General features: G+C 47.5%; 1 protein-coding gene across 1 annotated transcript; it reads right to left on the bottom strand.

Moving 5' to 3' along the window:
• Nucleotides 1-1,586: 1,586 nt before the first annotated feature.
• Nucleotides 1,587-20,609, bottom strand: si:dkey-283b1.7 (von Willebrand factor C domain-containing protein 2-like). Its single transcript, XM_061711253.1, has 3 exons — nt 20,205-20,609; nt 18,383-18,512; nt 1,587-2,382 (listed from the first exon to the last, which is right to left on the bottom strand). The coding sequence occupies exons 1-3, from the start codon at nt 20,607-20,609 to the stop codon at nt 2,126-2,128; spliced, it is 792 nt and encodes a 263-aa protein (XP_061567237.1). The 3' UTR covers nt 1,587-2,125.
• Nucleotides 20,610-21,557: the final 948 nt, after the last annotated feature.

Genomic DNA, 21,557 nt, shown 5'->3' with positions numbered 1-21,557 from the left:
GGAAAGGAGGGATGGCAGTTTTACAGGGGGATGATTTGGACCGTTTTTATTTCAGGGGGGGACGCCACCACCCTCATCCTCCCTCATCTCCACTACTGGTTATCTGGGTTTACTGAAAGGAGGGATGGAAAAATCCAATCTGCACATTCTGAGGTCCGCATAGTTTTATACTTTTATTTGGATCCCCATTAGCTACAGCAAAACTGCAGCTATTCTTCCTGGGGTCCGACACATAATACACAGTACAGTACAACAAAAATGAAAAGCAAACCTAAAGAGGTAGCATAAAACAGAAAATAAAGAAAAAAAAGGTCTTTCCGTTTAACATTTAGATATAAATAAAATCAATACATATTCATACATTTTATAACATCAACAAATTCAAACCATGTATAGTTATAGTTTGCACCAATAACCATTTTTAATATAAATGTATATCTATATGTATAAATATATATCTATACCTACACACATACCATATGCTATCTACATTTATTTATTTATTTATTTATTTAAATAAGTTTTATATACAGGACTGTCTTAGAAAATTAGAATATTGTGATAAAGTTCTTTATTTTCTGTAATGCAGTTTAAAACAACAAAAATGTCATACATTCTGGATTCATTACAAATCAACTGAAATATTGCAAGCCTTTTATTATTTTAATATTGCTGATTATGGCTTACAGTTTAAGATTAAGATTCCCAGAATATTCAAATTTTTTGAGATAGGATATTTGAGTTTTCTTAAGCTGTAAGCCATGAACAGCAATATTAAAATAATAAAAGGCTTACAATATTTCAGTTGATTTGTAATGAATCCAGAATGGATGACATTTTTGTTTTTGTAATTGCATTACAGAAAATCACAATATTCTAATTTTCTGAGACAGTCCTGTATATATCTATTCAGGAGATGTTTCTTTACTAACAATTTGAATTCTTTTCTGTTAATAGTTTAAAGTGTTAGGGAAGTGTGTTCCATGCAGACGTAGCTCTGGTGGACGATGGTAGAATGTGCTGCTGGTGTGCAACCTCCTGTGGGACCGTAATAATATCTAATATAACCTGCGACGGGCCCGAGCATGTGCACGATCACGGGATCCCTCTAAATATCCACTAGTCTTGATGCAGTAACATTCAACGGTAAAAATATCTCCCCTTACTGAATTAAAGATGAAATCAGGTGTAAAAACATGACTGATCAACCAGCTCTATTTCCGTGAGTTCAAAGCTTCCAACGATGAGCAGTTGCTTTAATGCTCCCGACCTTTGACCCTTGTGCCCATTGCTTACACGTTTACCGGTAAGTAAATCTGCTGATTCAGCTCCAGTGGTTTACAGCTACTAGAGCTGGGTATCATCACTGACCTCCCGATACGATACGATTCCCATACACTAGGTCCCAAGACGATACGATTTCCGATACGATACGATATCGATATCGATATTCTGGTTACAATAAGGGAATAACATGATCCTTCCACGCGCCACGTCCGGCCAGAGAAACCCCACCCTGTCTGGTGAAAAGAAGAAGCTGCTCACTCCTCAAGTAAGGAGGAGACTTGAGCTCAGTGCAGGGCCTCCCGGGGTTGGTAGATGGAGCAATGCCCAGGACTGACTTAGGTAGGAGCACTGGGTGATAAAATGGGGGAAAAAATCGGGATTAAAAAAAAAAAAAAAAAAAAAAAAAATTTAAATCGATACTTGGATTTATGTATCAATAATCGTTCCTACACATGCATATCGATAAAATATCGATATATCGATATTTTTAACCCACCCCTAACAGCTACCATCTTCTGCCACTAAGGGAAAAAAAATATGAAACTGTTGGGAAGGTTACAGGGACCGTTGAATTCCCCTCGGTAGTTATTTCCTATTTACTGCCCCTTGTAGTCGTCGCGGGTCTGACTCGGGTCTCTGCTTGTCTTCCTGTTTCCACAGGAACAACTTTGTCTCACATCACTTATGGTTTTCAGGAATCACAACCTTATTCTGCACTTAGAAGTCATTTACATCATTGTCAACGTCCACCGTTCATCTCTGAACTCCGGTTGGTCAGAACAGGAAACTGGGTTTGTTTTACATAAAACACACGTCTACTTCTAATAAATGCTGTGGTTCATGGGATCATGTCCAGCCTGGGGATGAACCGTCGTCCTCCCCGCCCTCGGCCGTCCTCGTCCCTGGCGGGCGGGGGGCTGGTGCTGGGCGTGGGCCCGGGGGGCCCGGGGGAGCTGGGGGGCCGCTGCTCGCAGGTGGCGTGGGGGTGGGTGTTCCAGGTCCCGTCCCGGTAGGTGCAGTAACACACCGTCTGCTCGTCCACCTTCACACGCTCCCCCGCCGGGATCACCCGGCTGCCCGCAAAACAGTTGGGACCTGCGGAGGAGAGAAGAAGAAGAGAAGAGAAGAAGAAGAGAAGAGCAGCCCTGTCAGCAGTCAGTCTAGATCAGTCAGGGGAGGTAAACTATACATATACTATATATATATATATATATATATATATATATATATATATATATATATACATACACATACATACATGGGTGATTCTTCAATTAAGGGAGTTTTTCTGTCCCCAGGGTAGATTTTCAAGGAAAAAAATGCTTTTTAGAAAAAACAATTATTGCATTTATTAAGGTTAGGTTGTAGTAGCTATGAAAAAAATAACTGTGTCTCAATGATGACATTTTAATACTTTTTCAGTGTGTTGAAAATTGAAATGTGCAAGAATTTCACTGTTTTGGGTTTGTCCCCAACCCAGACTTTTTGACATCCCCTCTATAATAAAGCAATAAAAAGTGCTAAATTCATTAAAACTTTACTTTGCATTTCCTCGTAACAACTTAAAAAGGCATTTTTCAAATTCATATAATTTATATTTGTTCAATTTGCAATTTATTTAAAGTTAAATATAGCTGTCCCTCATACATCTGTCATTACCATCACACTCAACATTTTAGAGAGCAATAAAGTTTTTACAAACAGTTACTTACATTGTTGCATGCTAATTAGATGCTCCAAAGGAACATTCCCAGACATGAGGCAGAAGCCTGATTTTTTGATGCTCACATATGTGAGTAATTTGATGTTTTATACACCCTGATCTGAGAGTATGTCACTAGTCACTAGTTGAGTATTTTAATTCATTAATAAGACATTTCACTTTATTAACATTCAGTGTACAGTGTGCTTAGCTAACCGGTTAGCTTAGCTAGTCAAAAAACTTGCCAACATTTTCTGCAAAGAGTGAGAATTGTCATTACCATCACTTTTCTTATTTATCTGTTTATTACCTTAGAACTAGAATATATTAGCTTAATTTATCATGCACTACTTTACTATGATACATAATTGAACAGTGACAAACCATGATTTACATTATTTTTGTTTGAAGATGTCAACATGGCCCCAGCTAAACCAGCTCAACAGTCAAAAAAATACAGAGACGAAAAAAAAAGGAAGATCCTGAGAAATATCAGCAATATCTTGAAAGAGAAAAAGAGATACAAAAAAAGAAAAGAGACAGGAAAATTGAAAGCCATCTCACAATTTTCAAAGTGGGAACAAAGATGCAGGAGTCGACAGTGGAGAGTTAACCAAAGAAACAGTAGGTCCAGTAATAATTCTGCAGTGTCTGCACAACCGCCCGGATGAGCCGTCCAGTGTCATGTGACTTCTACGAGCCGTTCAGATTCTGCGCATTTTCGTTACGTAACCAAAATGCAAACCACGCCCACAACTATAAAACCGTGTAACTGCATGAGCGTCCGACTACTGCGTGACATTGGACGCTCTCCGTCCATCTCCCTCCAGCAGCTGCCACTTTATTGAGGTTTTTGTAGTGAAATGAGGAGGAATCATAGAGATAACTTCTCATTTAACTAACTGGATCAGCCGTTCCTCATCATGACTGTTTCCTACAGCGCTTTCAACCGGCTTTCAACGCGAGCGACAGGAAGAAAATAGAAGCAGGACGTCCGACAAATGTTCAGCTCAAAACGCTGCGTTGCTGCGTCCAGTTAGGACAGTCCAATAGAAAATAAAGCAATGGAATTGATTTTGTCACTGACACTTGCTCACATCGCATAAAGCCTGAATTATGGTTCTGCATTAAATCGGTGTAACGCGGAACCATAAATCAGCCTTAACTCCGCCAGCTGGAGCTTCCACCATTTTTTCGTAGCGGTGTATCACATCATTCGCGTCATCGCGTCAGGCAGCCAATCAGCACAGAGCCTCATTATCATAGCCCCGCCCACTCAGAATCCCGCATAGAGAATAAGGTTAGAAACGGTAAAGATAAAGACATGGCTCAGAGGCTGAATTTCCAATTTATTTAGAAAAAACAATCAAAAGCTTGTTCTTAAGACATTCAAGGCCTGTTTAAAAAAGACATTAAATGCCATAATAGGTCCCCTTTAATTTGGGTCACGCCACTGTTGCTGTGCATGAATTAAAATGCTACACACTTATTTGAGAGTGCTGAAAACTTTATTTTCTATTTTATCATTTTTGGATTGACACCCATCATATGGGAAATTGTTTGATCCTTTTTTATGTCAGAATCGAACCAGCTGGCCCGAAGAAGATATTATTACATAAGCAATGCTGTGGTAGTTTACCAAATGATTAATTTTAGTGGTAGGTTAAGTGTTCAAAAGGTGTTGTTTTTAAAAAGTAGTATTTTCTTTATCTTTGTTGTCAAAATAACAACAAAAAAACACCAGTGTTCATTTTTATGTCATTACCAAAACATGTTGCCATTACCGGAATACATTGTCATTACCGTCACAATACACTTTTTGACAGAAAATTTAGCTTTTTTGTTAACTTGGGTTTTACCTCAATCTTTGTGGTAATGTTTTATTGTCTAAATTTGCATTTTCTGAAAAAATATGCATTGCAATTCAAATATTCTCATTAGTATGCAATATTTCATTGTTGAGACAAGGCAATATATTAAAAAGTTAGAGAGAACATGGTGTTAAAATGTATTTTAAATGTACTTACAAATATTTAGAACATGATTCTTAAAGAGCATGTTTTGTACTTACTGGAATGATTGTGAAAACTTTGCTTGTCAAATCATTTTGTATCAAAATCAGTGTTTTGTTTTTGTGATGGTAATGACATTTTGCTGTGACAACTTTGAAAAAAGCATCATAATATAAATAAATAAAATGATCATGAAGTACAATCAAAGCTACGCTAAGATCTTTGTTCCAGACCAATTGATAAACCTTTTGAAATAGAGTGTGTAAGTAGATAGATATAGAGCAGATGGAGTTAATATAGAGATAGTATGGTGTAAATAAGTATGTTTATATAAATATTTATATGGGCATGTGTGTACAAATATATAGAAATATTCAACTATGTCGCTCCGGTTTTAGATGGACTTTCAGGTGCCTTTTTTAACAAGGAGGACAACGACTTTGTGGATTTTTACACTGTGACTGGAAAACAAGTCTACAAGCGGTGCGTAAAAGCACTGAACAAAAACAAACTGAACAGGAGAACCGACACTGTGGAGAAAGACCCTGGGGGTGGACAGTGGGGTGAAACCAGTTTGGAGGGTTTTATACAAACCACCTCTGAAAAAAAGGACTGGGGACCTCCAGTGGAGAATATTACACGGAGCCGTTGCAGTGAACAGTTTTATTTGATCAATCCCACTGTCTCCCCCCAGTGGGGTGAAGTGGTGAAAGCTGCTCTCATCCTAGGAACTGGCTACAGGAAGTCAGACTCCTCTAATGGCGCTTTTGCACTAGTCCCGCCTCCGCCCGGCTCCGCTCGGTACGGCCCCGTCTTGCACGTTTGCACTAGGGGCTGAGACGGGTAGAGCCGCTCCAAGCCGATACATTTTCTGTAACCATTCTGGCGAGGTTCTATGCGGGCTGAGCAGGGACTATTTCTGACGTCACCACCCTCCGCGCCACTGATTGGTCGGGGGGCGGGGCCGGCAGACGTTTGAATCAGGAAGCGGGAGTCAGCGCGAGAGCGACCCGCGGCTCGCGGCGATTTTATTATAAAGCGCAAAACGTCTGTTTGGTGATCCAACTCTGAGGTGCAGATGTTCATAAACCTGGTGGCTGAGGAGAGAATTAAAAAAGGGATGTAGACGGGCTGTTTTACTCTCAGCCGCTCGCAGCTCCAGCTGATTTCTGATCAGCGCCGACATGAACAAAGCGGTTGCGCAATCGAGTACGTCACAGCAGCTTCACCCCAACCTGCCTACTTCTCACCTGGATGTGGAAAAACAAACGGGTAGAGGCGGGTAGAGGCGGGTAGACGCGTGATGAGCCGAGTCAGGCTCAGTAAGTCCTAGTGCAAAAGTGCCATAAGTGGCAGCTTTTGAACCTGCTTGCATCCTCTGCCGGTGGCGAAGAGCATCTCTGAATGCACAACACCGGAACCTGCAGCGTGGGAGTGAGGGGGGCAGGGTAACGGCCCGGGCAGGCGGGGGAGAGATTTGTCCAAGACTCCTCTCCCTGGCCCTGCCCCTTCTCAACCTTTCCCCGACCCTGAACCCCAACCTGGGGCTTGCTGATTGGGCCGGAGCTTCGGGAGCTGCGTGCTGGCCTGCGGTCCCCACCCCCGGTCATCCCGTTGCTGCTTCCACCTGCCTGCGGTCCCCGACCCCGGTCATTGCGTTGCTGCTTCCACCTGCCTGCGGTCCCCACCCCCGGTCATCCCGTTGCTGCTTCCACCTGCCTGCGGTCCCCACCCCCGGTCATCCCGTTGCTGCTTCCACCTGCCTGCTGTGCTGCTGACGTCCCCGACCCCCCAGTCTGGCCTTCGGCAGGAGGGTCCCCCCTTATGATCCAGGTCCTGGTCCAGGTTTCTTCCCCCCTTATGATCCAGGTCCTGGTCCAGGTTTCTTCCCTCCTAAAGGGGAGTTTTTATTGCCATTGTTTGGCTTAAGGCTTTTCTCCCACTATGGGAGTTTTAGACAGATTTACCACATATAGTACTTGGTAGATGTCTCTTGGATAATTGAGAAGTTGTCATTTAATATTCAAGATGACTGCCATTTTTTAAAGATGGCAGCCATCATTTGCGTGACTGTCTGATATGGATGATCTTGGTGTCTAATCAGTCATTATTGATCTTGGTGTCTAATCAGTTATTATTTATGATGCAGGAATCAAATTTGAAACATTGGAATTGGCCAGAACCTTCTACCTCAAAACTGAACATGACAACTGTTTCTTTCATGATAACAGCCATATTAGCCAAAATAAAATATATACCGTAATTTCATGAAAATAGATCTATTATACATAAAAACAAACTTTGAACTAATAAACCAAAAAAGATCCTCATATCTGCAAGAACTGAACCATCCAATGAATATAAGAATGATAAGTAATAGAGTGGATGTTGAAGTACAGCCAGGGCAAACTGGCAACACCACTGCTGTGAAACTCAGCATGGGGTTCAGTACCGGCTAAATACACTCCTCTAAATAATGCCTTACTTTCTGTAATTAATGTACTGGTTATGGATATAGTTTAGTGGTAGTGTAGTTTAGTTTCCTAAATGCTATCTAACGTTAGCCCCACATCTACATAATCGATGGGTTTCATTTGTAGTCCTACACCAGCCATGTCGAGCACCAAACACAGGTGTTCAGCTCTATATACAAATTGAAACACCCGTGTTGGTCCTAAACATGGCCATTTAGGACTACAAATGAAACCTGTATAGTTTACAGATTTAGATGTTGTTAGACAGCTGCACCTGAATGGTCAGGATGTGCCAGCGCGGGAGAGCCGAGCCAAGGGTAATGGGGCTTTATATGACTTTCATTTAGTTACCCGGAAGGTGTACAGATCGCACAGGAATGAAATGGCACTGGATGAACGATCGAGCTAGGTGTAGGGCAATTTTCTTTTCCGAACCTAGTTGTATCCCATACAAGAATGTGTTTCCCTAGTAGTAAACAGCGGTAAAAGGATAATCCCTCGGCCTTAAAGTTTACTGCAATCATTACCTTTTTAGTTGAGAAAATTTCAAAGAAATTTCAACTTGTGCATTTTGATGGTCAAGCACCATCAACTTCTTGCACAACCAAGACGGACTGGAAGCTCTGTATCATTTGCCAAGAACACACAACAGAGGCATTGAGATGTCCTTTGCAGAATTTGCGAGCAGACAAGGAGAGTGGATACACTTCACTTGCAGAGCATTTAAGACAGTTTAGTGAACTTGGCCAGCTCCCTTCAACATTTCAAATCGGAAGACTGGATGAGGGTCATGGTATAGAAGCGGCCATGGTTGCGAACAAGGCTCAATACCATAATACGTGCAGGCTGAAGTACAACGAAACCAAGTTGCAAAGAGCAAAAAAGCGAGCATGCAGTGAAAGTGCTGATCAACAATTAGAATGCAAACACAGAAGGTCCCAACCAAGTCGGACTCCTGAAATTTGACAGGATATATGTTTCTTCTGCAGACAGCCTGCTGGAAATGAAGGCCTTCGTGAGGCTGCGACATTTAAATTGGACAATCAGGTGCGTCCTGCTGCTACACTAATCCAAGACACTGAATTACTTGGGCGACTTGGTGCTGGGGACATGATGGCCATTGAAGCAAAATATCACGCCAGATGCCTAATAGGTCTTTATAATCGTGCAAGAAAGGCTAAATTAGAAGGTCTTGAATATCATGTTCAGGGACAGGCAGCATCAACCTCTGGTGTTGTGTTTGCTGAGTTGGTACTTTATATAGAGGAGGCCAGACAAGATGGGTCAGCACCGGTATTCAGACTAGCCAAACTTTCCCAGCTCTACAAGTGTCGAATGGAGCAGCTAGGAGTAGAGTTTGATAGCCGAGTTAACTCAACAAGGCTGAAAGAGAGACTTCTTGCTGAGTTCCCAGAAATGCGAGCTTACACTAAGGGAAGAGATGTCCTGATGGCCTTTGAAGACCACATCGGCAATGCTCTTGCCAAAGCCTGTGAGCAGGATAATGACGAATATGCTATGCACATTGCACGTGCTGCACAGTTTGTCCGTCGTCAAATATTTGGGGAGGCCAAACCATTTAATGGTTTTCCTGAACACTGCCAAGAGGACTCTATGCCACAGCTTTTACTTACCCTTGTGAACATGGTACTGGAGGGACCCAGCATGAAAGACCAGATGGAGGCAACAATTATCTCAAAAATACATTACCAAGCACATCAGGTCAATGACAACAAAAGTTGTCAATAGTGTCATATTATATCCCTCACTCATTAGAAAACAGTTGTTTCTGCCGTCCATTTTGAAAAATGGCTGCCATGGGCGCCATGTTGAAAATTCATAATGGCTCCACTTCCATATCTTTTGGGGATACCTTTGGCTATATGTGTACCAAATTTCATGCTTGTATCACAAACTGAACGACTCCTATATATTTTACAGCTAAACAGCTGGACTAACATATACATACAATAAATCACGACACAATCAACACACGAAACACCAATACAATTACAACAAATACCCAACACCAAATACCTAACACATGCATACAATATATATATATATATATATATACAGAACTATTTACATTAATAGGCAGGGAGACTGTTTAAGGATAAGGAGACTGTGTTGTCTGTTTGTGTTACTCTCCATCTATGACATGCGCTGATGTATTTATCTCTCCCTCTCTCCCTCTCTCTCCCTCCCTCTCTCTCACAAAACACGGCCGGCTGATCAGACAATCTGTCATACAGAAATGGGAAGTGTGTTTGTTTGTGAACCATCATTTGTATGTCGTGGTATTTATTTATACCAAAAGCAGTCGGTGACTGGCGTTAGAATACATTTAAAATTAGACTGAGTATGTCTGAAAAAAACAAACAACGTTAACGCCTGGCTTTCATATCATTTGGATCCCTCCATCGCAGTCGGGGGTTCCTTTATTTGGCTGCTGCTTGTGAAACAATTCTAAACATCAGTCAGTGGGAGCTCAGGATGTACAGTTCATCTGCTGCCAGATCCAACTGTGAGCAGTAAAACCCAGCTGACGTCAGGGAAACAGAAAACAGAAAAAAACCATGACGCAACAAACCAAACCATCTGTCCCACTGTCTGTGCGGCCGGGGAGTAATACGTGGTCCAAGTGAATAAAACCGGGCCGAAAACATTACAAGCCCAGCGCCGGGGAAGGTTTTCTTCTGGGTTTTTTTTGGTTTAGTTTAGATTATTGGTCCTTTCAGTTTCCACAACACAAATAACCCAAAGTACAGGTGTAAAAAAATATATATAATATAAATATATATAATATAATCTAAACTGTTCCACAGATTAACTTCTGTCACTGAGATCATCGTTGTTTAATGTTGGTTCTTGCCTTTGTTTTCCTGAACATAAATGTTCCCTTTAGTTCATATGGGCTAACTCTGCTTTGGAAGAGCTTCTGAATGCTGTCAGGAAGTGTTTTATTGTTGATTTTAAACATAAATTGCGCTGTTTTAAGCCAGCACCGTGGTCATGTGCATGTCAATCTTTAGCTGCTTTTATTTTTGAAATAAGCTTCAACTTCTTCTAATTATCCCTGCTGCAACTGCTCCTACACACAGACAAACTTACATTTGAGAAGGAATTAAAGGCAACATGACGTAACAAGGGTGGCACTGTAAGCTGCACACACACACACACACACACACACACACACACACACACACACACACACACACACACACACACACACACACACACACACACACACACACACACACAGCCTCAGTAATACTCATAGTGCAGACAGAGGGGATGAGCTTCATGTGTACAACTGTGTTAAGATAATCTGGGAGGATAAAATGGCACATGTGGCTGTTTTCCTGTTGCAGCAGTAACAGGAAGGGATTACTTTTATCCATAAAGAAACAGTTAACTGTTTGGAAGTGGCATACATGACATTCAGCGAGTTGACGTGTATCATGTGTGAAGAAGACAGGACTGGCCATCTCCATCACTGATGCCTGTACGGTGTACAACCACCTGTCCCTGTAAAACTACACATGGATCACCAAGCCAACGCTGCTTGCCATGTCCCTAGAGTCTTAACTCAACTTTGCTGTGTGTGCCCCTCCAAGTGGCACAGGAGATTTGGAAAAACACATGCATGTTTGTCAGCTTTGCTATGTGTCTGCTCCATGAACATCTGCGACCTGCAGACCTGCCAAGAGGACAGAGGACAGAGGCCAGAGGCCCCTAGGCCAGAGGGCAGAGGCCCCTAGGGCAGAGGGCAGAGGCCCCTAGGGCAGAGGGCAGAGGCCCCTAGGGCAGAGGCCAGAGGGCAGAGGCCAGAGGGCAGAGGCCCCTAGGCCAGAGGGTAGAGGCCAGAGGGCAGAGGCCCGTAGGCCAGAGGGTAGAGGCCAGAGGGCAGAGGCCCCTAGGCCAGAGGGTAGAGGCCAGAGGGTAGAGGCCAGAGGGCAGAGGCCCCTAGGGCAGAGGCCAGAGGGCAGAGGCCCCTAGGGCAGAGAGCAGAGGCCAGAGGGCAGAGGGCAGAGGACAGAGGCCCTTAGGCCAGAGGCCAGAGGCCAGAGGGCAGAGGAAAGAGGCCGGAGGGCAGAGGGCAGACGACAGAGGCAACTAGGACAGAGGCCGGAGGGCAGAGGACAGAGGCCCCTAGGGCAGAGGGCAGAGGACAGAGGGCAGAGGACAGAGGGCAGAAGACAGAGGGCAGAGGGCAGAGGCCAGAGGGCAGAGGCCCCTAGGGCAGAGGGCAGAGGACAGAGGGCAGAGGGCAAAGGCCAGAGGGCAGAGGCCAGGGGGCAGAGGGCAAAGGCAAGAGGGCCCTTGGCCAGAGGCCCCTAGGGCAGAGGCCAGAGAGCAGAGGCCGGAGGGCAGAGGCCAGAGGGCAAAGGCCAGAGGGCAGAGGCCGGAGGGCAGAGGCCAGGGGGCAGAGGGCAGAGGCCGGAGGGCAGAGGGAAGAGGCCGGAGGGCAGAGGGCAAAGGCCAGAGGGCAGAGGCCGGAGGGCAAAGGCCAGAGGGCAGAGGCCGGAGGGCAGAGGCCAGAGGGCAGAGGCCGGAGGGCAGAGGCCAGAGGGCAGAGGACAGAGGCCCCTAGGCCATAGGGCAGAGGGCAGAGGGCAGAGGACAAAGGACAGAGGGCAGAGGCCAGAGGACAGAGGACAGAGGCCCCTAGGCCAGAGGGCAGAGGACAGAGGACAGAGGGCAGAGGGCAGAGGACAGAGGCCGGAGGGCAGAGGACAGAGGCCCCTAGGGCAGAGGGCAGAGGACAGAGGCCGGAGGGCAGAGGACAGAGGCCCCTAGGGCAGAGGGCAGAGGACAGAGGGCAGAGGACAGAGGACAGAGGACCCTAGGCCAGAGGGTAGAGGCCAGAGGGCAGAGGCCCCTAGGGCAGAGGACCCTAGGGCAGAGGGCAGAGAGCAGAGGCCAGAGGGCAGAGGACAAAGGCCCCTAGGCCAGAGGCCAGAGGGCAGAGGACAGAGGACAGAGGCCGGAGGGCAGAGGACAGAGGCCCCTAGGGCAGAGGGCAGAGGACAGAGGCCCCTAGGGCAGAGGACAGAGGGCAGAGGGCAAAGGCCGGAGGGCAGAGGCCAGGGGGCAGAGGGCAAAGGCCAGAGGGCAGAAGGCAGAGGGCAGAGGCCGGAGGGCAGAGGCCCCTAGGCCAGAGGGCAGAGGCCAGAGGCCCCTTGGCCAGAGGGCAGAGGCCCCTAGGGCAGAGGCCAGAGAGCAGAGGCCGGAGGGAGGAGGCCAGAGGGCAAAGGCCAGAGGGCAGAGGCCGGAGGGCAGAGGCCGGAGGGCAGAGGCCAGGGGGCAGAGGGCAAAGGCCAGAGGGCAGAAGGCAGAGGCCGGAGGGCAGAGGGCAGAGGACAGAGACCCTTAGCCATAGGGCAGAGGGCAGAGGGCAGAGGACAGAGGACAGAGGCCGGAGGGCAGAGGACAGAGGCCCCTAGGGCAGAGGACAGAGGGCAGAGGACAGAGGACAGAGGCCGGAGGGCAGAGGCCCCTAGGGCAGAGGCCAAAGGGCAGAGGCCCCTAGGGCAGAGGACAGAGGGCAGAGGGCAAAGGCCGGAGGGCAGAGGCCAGGGGGAAGAAGGCAGAGGGCAGAGGCCGGAGTGCAGAGGGCAGAGGCCGGAGGGCAGAGGCCCCTAGGCCAGAGGGCAGAGGCCAGAGGCCCCTTGGCCAGAGGGCAGAGGCCCCTAGGGCAGAGGCCCCTAGGGCAGAGGCCCCTAGGGCAGAGGACAGAGGGCAGAGGGCAGAGGACAGAGGGCAGAGGGCAAAGGCCGGAGGGCAGAGGCCAGGGGGCAGAGGGCAAAGGCAAGAGGGCCCTTGGCCAGAGGGCAGAGGCCCCTAGGGCAGAGGCCAGAGAGCAGAGGCCGGAGGGCAGAGGCCAGAAGGCAAAGGCCAGAGGCCAGAGGGCAGAGGCCGGAGGGCAGAGGCCAGGGGGCAGAGGGCAGAGGCCGGAGGGCAGAGGCCGGAGGGCAGAGGGCAAAGGCCAGAGGGCAGAGGCCGGAGGGCAAAGGCCAGAGGGCAGAGGCCGGAGGGCAGAGGCCAGAGGGCAGAGGACAGAGGCCCCTAGGCCATAGGGCAGAGGGCAGAGGACAAAGGACAGAGGGCAGAGGGCAGAGGCCAGAGGACAGAGGCCCCTAGGCCAGAGGGCAGAGGACAGAGGACAGAGGACAGAGGGCAGAGGACAGAGGCCGGAGGGCAGAGGACAGAGGCCCCTAGGGCAGAGGGCAGAGGACAGAGGGCAAAGGACAGAGGACCCTAGGCCAGAGGGTAGAGGCCAGAGGGCAGAGGCCCCTAGGGCAGAGGGCAGAGGACCCTAGGGCAGAGGGCAGAGAGCAGAGGCCAGAGAGCAGAGGCCAGAGGGCAGAGGACAGAAGCCCCTAGGCCAGAGGCCAGAGGCCAGAGGGCAGAGGACAGAGGACAGAGGCCGGAGGCCGGAGGGCAGAGGACAGAGGCCCCTAGGGCAGAGGGCAGAGGACAGAGGACAGAGGCCCCTAGGGCAGAGGACAGAGGGCAGAGGGCAAAGGCCGGAGGGCAGAGGCCAGGGGGCAGAGGGCAAAGGCCAGAGGGCAGAGGGCAGAGGCCCCTAGGGCAGAGGCCAGAGAGCAGAGGCCGGAGGGAGGAGGCCAGAGGGCAGAGGCCGGAGGGCAGAGGCCAGGGGGCAGAGGGCAAAGGCCAGAGGGCAGAAGGCAGAGGGCAGAGGCCGGAGGGCAGAGGCCGGGGGGCAGAGGGCAAAGGCCAGAGGGCAGAGGCCGGAGGGCAGAGGGCAGAGGGCAGAGGACAGAGACCCTTAGCCATAGGGCAGAGGGCAGAGGGCAGAGGACAGAGGACAGAGGACAGAGGCCGGAGGGCAGAGGACAGAGGCCCCTAGGGCAGAGGGCAGAGGACAGAGGGCAGAGGACAGAGGACAGAGGCCGGAGGGCAGAGACCCCTAGGGCAGAGGCCAAAGGGCAGAGGCCCCTAGGGCAGAGGACAGAGGGCAGAGGGCAAAGGCCGGAGGGCAGAGGCCAGGGGGAAGAAGGCAGAGGGCAGAGGCCGGAGTGCAGAGGGCAGAGGCCGGAGGGCAGAGGCCCCTAGGCCAGAGGGCAGAGGCCAGAGGCCCCTTGGCCAGAGGGCAGAGGCCCCTAGGGCAGAGGCCAGGGGGCAGAAGGCAGAGGGCAGAGGCCGGAGGGCAGAGGGCAGAGGCCAGAGGGCAGAGGCCCCTAGGCCATAGGGCAGAGGACAGAGGCCCCTAGGCCAGAGGCCAGAGGACAGAGGCCCCTAGGCCAGAGGGCAGAGGACAGAGGACAGAGGGCAGAGGGCAGAGGACAGAGGCCGGAGGGCAAAGGACAGAGGCCCCTAGGCCAGAGGGCAAAGGCCAGAGGGCAGAGGCCGGAGGGCAGAGGCCAGAGGGCAAAGGGCAGAGGCCAGAGAGCAGAGGGCGGAGGGCAAAGGCCAGAGGACAGAGGCCCCTAGGCCATAGGGCAGAGGCCCCTAGGCCAGAGGGCAGAGGTTCCTAGGCCAGAGGGCAGAGGCCCCTAGGGCAGAGGACAGAGAACAGAGGCCGGAGGGCAGAGGACAGAGGCCGGAGGGCAGAGGCCGGAGGGCAGAGGACAGAGGGCAGAGGCCCCTAGGGCAGAGGCCCCTAGGGGCAGAGGGCAGAGGGCAGCGGTAAATGTAGCAGACAATACTGCACACTCTCTAAGCCCAACAGTAACTGGGCAACAGGTTTGAGGCGGAGGCTTCTTCAGACTTGCTGTAAGGCCTTCTGCAGGTCATTATCCACAGCTGAAATAAGGGTTTTACTCCAATTCTGTGGTGCAGAAAGGAGGTTCTACCCTTGTTCCACCTTGGCAGGTGGTAACAGCCGTGTAGGGAGGCCAAACCAGTGCCGTGTGAAATAGAAATGCAGATTGGCATGACAGAATCACAAGGGTGGCTCCAAAGCAGGTCAAAAAGTCCAGAGAAGTGACCAGCAAGTCAGACACGATACAAACACAGAAAACACCATGAGTTTGCAACCACACGGAAGAGAGGCAGAGGCCTGCTGGACTAGCCTTATTACCAACCTGGTCACTCAACTTGTAGTACAGACTTGTAGTACTGACCTTTTGTACTAGCCTTGAAGTACTGACTTCTAGTACTAGCCTTATTTGGAACTTCGTCACTTAACTTGTAGTACTTACTTGATCCAGACATTTTATCTAATTATAGACCAATTTCCAATCTTCCATTTGTATCTAAAATTCGGGAAAAAGTAGTTTCAAGTCAGTTATGTGACTATTTGTATAGAAATGATCTGTTTGAAGTTTTTCAGTCAGGATTCAGAATGCATCATAGCACAGAGACAGCACTGGTTCCAGTCACAAATGACCTTCTTATGGCCTCAGATAAGGGATTAGTGTCCATACTGGTTCTACTGGACCTCAGATAAGGGATTAGTGTCCATACTGGTTCTACTGGACCTCAGATAAGGGATTAGTGTCCATACTGGTTCTACTGGACCTCAGATAAGGGATTAGTGTCCATACTGGTTCTACTGGACCTCAGATAAGGGATTAGTGTCCATACTGGTTCTACTGGACCTCAGATAAGGGATTAGTGTCCATACTGGTTCTACTGGACCTCAGATAAGGGATTAGTGTCCATACTGGACACTAACCCCTTATCATAATTATGATTTTTTTAATTAATTAAATAATTAAATATTTTTTTATTATTATGAATTAATTATGAATTATTCAGCTTTATGAAAGCTTAAGCGATAGCTTCGGCCACGTGCGAGGAAACTCTAGTGAGTGAAGCACAACTCTTCACACTAGAGCTCCACATGTCACTCGTGAAGCGACTGATAAGGCTTTGGACTGTATATAGTTTGGTAAAACTCCAGCGGGTATTCAGCAGTGAAATGACGCGGCAGCGCGCACCGCGGATTCAAGCAGCTAACGACATGTTTAGACCCGATGTCTTCTACAACAGAAAGCGGCTGATGAGCAAAGCATATGAATTCATTACCTTAAGACGTAGTTCTTTGTAGTTCTACAGTGTGGGAGTGAGAGGGGCAGGGTAACGGCCCGGTCAGGCGGGGGAGAGATTTGTCCGTCAAGACTCCTCTCCCTGGCCCTGCCCCTTCTCAACCTTTCCCCAACCCTGAACCTAACCTGGGGCTTGCTGATTGGGCCGGAGCTTTGGGAGCTGTGTGCTGGCCTGCGGTCCCCACCCCTGGTCATCCCGCTGCTGCTTCCACCTGCCTGTGGTCCCCACCCCCGGTCATCCTGTTGCTGCTTCCACCTGCCTGTGGTCCCCACCCCCGGTCATCCCGTTGCTGCTTCCACCTGCCTGTGGTCCCCACCCCCGGTCATCCCGTTGCTGCTTCGACCTGCCTGTGGTCCCCACCCCCGGTCATCCCGCTGCTGCTTCCACCTGCCTGCTGTCCCCACCTCCGGTCATCCCGCTGCTGCTTCCACCTGCCTGCGGTCCCCAACCCCCTCTGGTCATCCCGTTGCTGCTTCCACCTGCCTGCGGTCCCCACCCCCGGTCATCCCGTTGCTGCTTCCACCTGCCTGCTGTGTGCTGCTGATGTCCCTGACCCCCCAGTCTGGCCTTCAGCAGGAGGGTCCCCCCTTATGATCCAGGTCCTGGTCCAGGTTTCTTCCCTCCTAAAGGGGAGTTTTCCTTGCCACTGTTTGGCTTAAGGCTTTTCTCCCACTATGGGAGTTTTTACCTGCCATTGTTTATGTAATAATTGCTTGGGGGGTCATGTTCTGGGTCTCTGGAAAGTGTCTAGAGACAACTTTTGTTGTATTAGACGCTATATAAATAAAATTTAATTGAATTGAATTCTTTATTTTTCTTGCTGTCGTTTATAGGTCTCTGTTACTTTGAGGCAGAACCAGACTCAGGAAGAGCCATCTGTACTTGTTGTTTATCAAATAGAAGAAAGTCTGTGTTTCTTGGAAGGGATTTTTAGCTGCAGATTAATGCATATTTGGTTGTTCAGTGAATATCTCCACCAGATGATTGTGGGCTAAATTTGGACAGGAGCTATCAGAAGAGCTCTAAATTGTTTCTCCGCTTAATTTCAACAGTGAAATCTGCAGTATATTTGGTCTCCCTGTGTATGAGAACATATGAGACAAACGAAGGCAGAGGTGTCTTCAGTATTCACATTCATTACTCAGGTAGAAGTATAGATACTAGAGTTTAAAAATACTCCTGTAGAACTCAACTCAACTCAAGTTTTTTACTCAAGTAAAAGTATAAAAGTACTGGTTTCAAAACTACTTAAAGTATAAAAGTAAAAGTAATGTAAGGGGGAAAAAGCCATTAAGGACAAAAGCCATTGAAAATGAATGCATCTTAGTATAATGCAAATATATTAAAGAAGCATATCTGTGTACTATTGAGCATTAACATGTGTTTAAGAGAGGAGGAGATATGATGACTAGTTGCCTATAAGTATTGTAATGGTGCAAAAAGTCAAACTTCATGTTCATGTTATCATTTATCCTAACCTTTATTGGAATGTACATCCAAGTTTAGTTGCAGGAATCTGAGGGAACGGATGTAAGAACAAAACTGGACAAGAACATCTGAAACAACCACAACCAAATTCACTCTATCCGGATGGAGCAATTTAACTGGATAGTTTTTATTTAAAGGCCGAAATGAAATAGAGTAACGAGGCTGTTTTTAAAATGTAAGGAGTAAAAAGTACAGATAATTGCGTGAAAATGTAAGGAGTAAAAGTAAAAAGTCGTCTGAAAAATAATTACTCCAGTGAAGTATAGATAACCAAAATTTCTACTTCAGTAAGGTAACAAAGTATTTGTACTTCGTTACTTGACACCTCTGAACGAGGGTGAGGAGGAGTGAGGTTGTGGGTGCAGGCGAGTGAAGCTGAAGACTCGGCTGCATCTTACCGGTCTTACAGATGGGGCAGCAGTGGTTGGGCTCGTAGCTGGGGTTCACGCAGTGGGGGGCCGGGCACTCGGAGATGCTGCAGTACACTTCTCTGTTGGCCTCGCAGCGACATCGCTCACACCTGGATAACTGAAGCACAAGAAATGTGGGTGTCACCGGCTTCATGTTATTACACGTGCACAGCCTGCTCTTCTTCTCTAATGGCGTTTTTCCACTAGTACCTACTCAGCCCGACTCGCGGTTTTATGCTTCTCCACTAGGTGGAGGCGGGTGGAGGAGTCGAGTAGATACTTTTTCTGTATCTACTCTGCCGAGGTTCTAAGCTGCTGAGTCGGCTGTATCTGACATCATCACACTACAGGCCACCGATTGGTCGGGGGGTTGGAGTCAGACGTCTGAGTCAGGAGGAGGAAATCAGAGAAAGAGACTCTGACGGATTCTTGTTCATTTTATTCAACCAGCAACGGCAGCAAAAGTCTGTTTCATGATCCAACTCTGAGGTGCAGATGTTCATAAACCTGGTGCTGAGGAGAGAATTAAAAAGGGATCTAGACGGTGATAAGGAACGACCAGATCTACCAGGAGCTCTGTCTCTTCATAGCTGCTCACGGCTCCAGCTGACTTTTCAGCAGCGCAGAGACAAACTAACAAAAAAAAAAGCGTTGCCGCTTGAAGCTTCTCTCACTCTCATTTTTAACTTGATATGGAACACAAGCCACAGACCCAGCAGCACATCTATCATCTCCTCCAGGTTCTACATCTTTAGTGTTGTTGTCTTCTTCATTTAGATACACAATCAAATACGTCTCAGCAGCTTCACTCCAACCTGCTACTTCTGATCTGGGTATTGAAAAGAAATGAGGTGAGGTGAGTCGAGTCGGGCTGAGTAGGTACTAGTGTAAAAGTGCCATAAATTGATCAGCAAGCTTATTTGGACTAGCAAGTTTCAAAGTAAGGTGAGTAGTGCACGTGGAACAGAGACAGATTTCCTGAAAACTACAAGGAAATGAAAATGAGGAGGGCTGCCCTTCTGGGTGCAGCTCCTCTATTATCGGTCAATTAACTGGAATATTGCAAGCCTTTTATTATTTTAATATTGCTGATCATGGTTTACAGCTTAAGAAAACTCAAATATCCTATCTCAAAAAATTAGAATATTCTGGGAATCTTAATCTTAAACTGTATGCCATAATCAGCAATATTAAAATAATAAAAGGCCTGCAATATTTCAGTTGATTTGTAATTAATTCATAATGACATTTTTGTTTTTTTAATTGCATTACAGAAAATAAAGAACTTTATCACAATATTCTAATTTTCTGAGACAGTCCTGTATATTCTATATGCTACTATTTTGCAGAAAGGAAATATCTTCACAAGCTCCAGCTGCTGGACTCAGATGAAGCCTTTCCTCGTGACCTCTTTGAAATTCGGCTCCACTCACCTGATTTGTGGCTTTAAATGTGGCTGACACGATGATTGGCAGTGGTCGGAGTCTCATTCATTGCAGAAAATGTTTTAAAGTGCACCATCAGATAGAGATGCCGATCAGGATTTTGAGGGCCGATCATATTGCATTACAGAAAATAAAGAACTTTATCACAATATTCAAATTTTCTGTGACAGTCCTGTAGACAAGTGGCTTCAAATTGTCAGATTATCTGTGCAGGAACATCCCATCATCTTATTGTGATGCTTGGCATGGGATTTATAATGTGCGTAAAATCTTAAATTGGCGTTCAGTCGGTGCAGCTGTGAGAAGTGGTGAACAGAAAGATGCGAGGAAGGGAAGGAAGGATGTGAAAGTTGATCTCTCCTCACCCTGAACTCCTCGAGCAGCCTGTAGGTCTTGCCCCCGTAGACGCAGACCCGGGCCACGGCCTCGCACACCGGGCAGCACGCCCGGTACCGGATGCGGGTGCAGCGCGGGTGGATGCGCGGACACCGGGGGTGGACGCACACGGGCCCGTCCACCGTGCAGGTGCAGGGACACGCGGTGGGACTGGGGTAGTACACCTCCCCGATCACGTACACGAAGCCGTGGTCGTCGATGCACCACTTCCCCCGGTAGTCTCCGTAGTCCGGCTCGGCTTTGGTGGAGAGCTCCGCCGCCGCGGCGCGCGTCCCGGCGCGCCCCGGTCCGCGCCCCGGTCCGCGCAGCGCCGGGGCCACCAGCAGCACGCACACCAGCACGAGCGGGAGGTGACTGGTCGGACAAGTCACCATGGTGGACAGTTTTCCCTCAACTAAGCCTGGTTTATGGTTCTGGGAGCAGGTTCTGGGAGCAGGTCCTGCGCCGCTGCGCCGCTGCGCCGCTGCGCGCCGGAGTCGTGCCAAAAAGTGATTGCCGGGAGCGCGCACAGCAGCCCGTTGAGCGATAGCGCTGAAACGTCAGATTTTCAGATTATAAAGCTCAAGAATGAGATCAAGTCATATTTAGGCAGAAACAACTTTTCATTAACTGTATTTGGCCTTCAATCAATTTTTGGCAGGTGAAAATGCCTATTTTGTGTTTTAATGGTCCTTTAAAAGAGTTAAAAGCAATCATGAGGTCTAGTGTTTATATTATGAAGCTCAAGAATGAGATCAAATCCTATTTAGGTAGAAACAACCTTTCATTAACTTATATATATATTATATTATATATTATATATTATATATATATATTATATATATATATTTATATTTGTTATAACAAATATAATATAATAACCACCCTTAACAAAAACAGAAGCTAATGTGCAATAACAATAACAAGAATGATTGTATGCTGATGAAGGTTCTTGTGGGGTCCGTGTGTTGATGTGGAAGGGTGAATGTGTCTAGAGATATATATATTTATTTTATTTGTTTATATTTTAAATTACATTTTATTGGATTATTTTTCAGTTATCTTATTTTTTATATATGATGCGCTGGCTGGATAGCACTTTTAATTTCGTTGTACATAAGTTACAGTCAGTCCGGAAAGTATTCAAAACGCTTCACTTTTCCCACATTCTTTTATGTTACAGCCCTATTGATAATAGGAATAAATTCATTTTTTTTCTTAGAATTCTACACAAAACACCCCATAATGACAACATGAAAGAAGTTTTGATGCGACTTTTGTAAATTTATTAAAAATAAAAATAACAAGAAATCATATGAGCATAAGTATTCATAACGTTTGCT

The sequence above is a fragment of the Cololabis saira genome, chromosome 21 (genome assembly GCF_033807715.1).
Source record: "Cololabis saira isolate AMF1-May2022 chromosome 21, fColSai1.1, whole genome shotgun sequence".
Lineage (NCBI taxonomy): Eukaryota > Metazoa > Chordata > Actinopteri > Beloniformes > Belonidae > Cololabis > Cololabis saira.
This window is presented reverse-complemented; position numbering and strand designations above follow the sequence as displayed.